The sequence below is a fragment of the Haliaeetus leucocephalus genome, unplaced genomic scaffold (genome assembly GCF_000737465.1).
Source record: "Haliaeetus leucocephalus isolate CR32 unplaced genomic scaffold, Haliaeetus_leucocephalus-4.0 Scaffold228, whole genome shotgun sequence".
Taxonomy (NCBI): Eukaryota; Metazoa; Chordata; class Aves; order Accipitriformes; family Accipitridae; genus Haliaeetus; species Haliaeetus leucocephalus.
The window spans coordinates 24,227,141-24,229,125 of record NW_010972664.1 but is presented as its reverse complement, the minus strand read 5'-3'; the positions used below and the strand labels follow the sequence as shown (position 1 = coordinate 24,229,125).

Genomic DNA, 1,985 nt, shown 5'->3' with positions numbered 1-1,985 from the left:
CACGCCCCCCCCCCCCCCCCCCCCCCCCCCCCCCCCGCAGTGTCTGGCTCCAATGCCCATCCAGACTCTCCAGATTATAAAGGCTGAATGTCAGAACTGTGTTGTCAAGCTTATTAAGGGCCAGATTCCTGCAACAACTGTAAATTAAAAGGATATTTGTACTTCAGATTACTACATATAAAATCCTATGTGATTTCAAAATTCCTTTAATTTTCCCTACTATCTTTTTCTCTCTTTATATAAATACATACAATATGTAATATAAAGAGTAATTCTGAGCTGGTTTGGCTTCTCCAAGGGAAAACTGAACCTCTTGATTGTTTATGGTATCAGTGAATGAAGAATTGAATAGAAAATTCAAGTGGATAAAACTCCTAGAAGGACTCAAAATCATTTAGAAAGTATGTATTGATTACAGCTGTTAATAATGTTGGCCCATCCTTACAATGTCATTTCAGAACTACATGTGAAACAGCACATTTCCTTTCCAAGGCTAGATATATAATGATCAATCAATATAGTTTCATAGGTGAAAATATTAAAGACAAACAGTTCTACTATAATGAACATCTATTTTTCTAACACATAGAAGTCTGTAAGCAACCATAGTTCTATGCTCGAAACTTATAATCTCAACATTTAAAATCTGTTGTCTGAAGTTAGACACATTCATATTTTAACTTCTGAAGAGGAAAAGGCCCATTTTCAGAGCTCCTGAGTGCTTGGAAACCTGTAAAACCCAGTGGGAGATGCCTATCCAAGAGCTGAATTTAGCCCAGCATACTCGATATGGTTCACTGATGTAAAGGAGGAAGCAAAGACCAAGGAGCTGAGTCTGTAGATGTACCTCGGTTACTTCAAAGAGCAAATACTGAACGGCGGAAGAAGCATACTGCACTTCCTGATCAGGCAGCATGAAAGATGACATTCACTTCTCTAAGGCCAAACTGCGATTATCTCTGCACACGAGGAGTCACCCGAGGAAAGAGGTGATGGAATTCGCACGGGCTGCATGCTTTGGGAAGAGCCGACTTTGTGCTGTTGCCCGTGTACACAAGCCACGCTTAAAATAATGAAACGAACTTACCGAGTACATCAAAAAGGAGATGGGAAGTCGCAAGGTAAGTGTTTTGCCGCCGTGTGCTATATGCTGCAGTGGGATATTGGAATATACTTGAGAAGGCTTTTACATATCATGAAAGGAGACAGACTTACAGATTATCTGACTGATGTGTGCAACACAATACCAAAAAAAAAAAAGGGTAATACAAGAAAAGGAGAAACAGTGATCATCTCCTTGTTGTAGATTGCCGCGTAAGAAAATTCTTAAAAATGTCAGTGCATTTAGAAAGAACGGTTCATAACCGCATGATTTTTCCAGCTAGCAAGAACTTCAATTTGCTACCCCAACCGGTTAGTTTTCGGCGGGGATTTTTTTGCCTTCCCGCCCCCCCCTCCGCCGGCCGCGGCAGGGAAGCCGCGCTGCCGGGAGAACATGCCGGCCCGCTCGGCCGAGTCAGCTGCCGGCTGCCCTCCTCGGGAGCCTCCTCTCCTCCCGCCGCCCCATGGAGAAGGGCTCGGGCTCCCCCCCCCCCTCCTCTTCCTCCCGAGCCGGCCTTCCGCGGGGAGACGGCGGCAAACGGCACCTCACAGCCGGGAGCGGGGCCGGGGCGGGAAGGAGCTAACGAGGAGGAAGCGGATGGCGGCCCGAGGGAGGGAGAGAGGAAGGAAGGAGGGAGAGAAGGGCTCTCCGCCTCCGCCGCCCCTCGCCCGCCCCGGGGGAGGTGCCGCTGCCGCCGGGTCGCGCTGGGGAGCGGGAGCGGGTCGGGACGGCGATGGCGCGGACTCTCGTGGAGCTCTTTTACGATGTGGTGTCCCCTTACTCCTGGCTGGGGTTTGAGGTGAGGGGGGCGCGGAGAGGGAGGGAGGAAGGGGAGGCCGTTCCCGGGGCGGCCCGCCCTTCTCCGGCGGCCGGCGGCGGGCTG

General features: G+C 49.8%; 1 protein-coding gene across 2 annotated transcripts in view; it reads left to right on the top strand.

Moving 5' to 3' along the window:
- Positions 1-1,785: 1,785 nt before the first annotated feature.
- Positions 1,786-1,985, top strand: part of GSTK1 (glutathione S-transferase kappa 1) — an 8,317-nt gene continuing 8,117 nt past the window's right edge. For both annotated transcript variants that reach the window (XR_774346.1, XM_010567619.1), the window contains exon 1: positions 1,786-1,901. Coding sequence is in view for 1 of the 2 variants with exons in the window: in XM_010567619.1 (XP_010565921.1) it covers positions 1,836-1,901 (66 nt within the window). In the remaining variant the exon portion in view is untranslated. The remainder of the gene's footprint in view (positions 1,902-1,985) is intronic.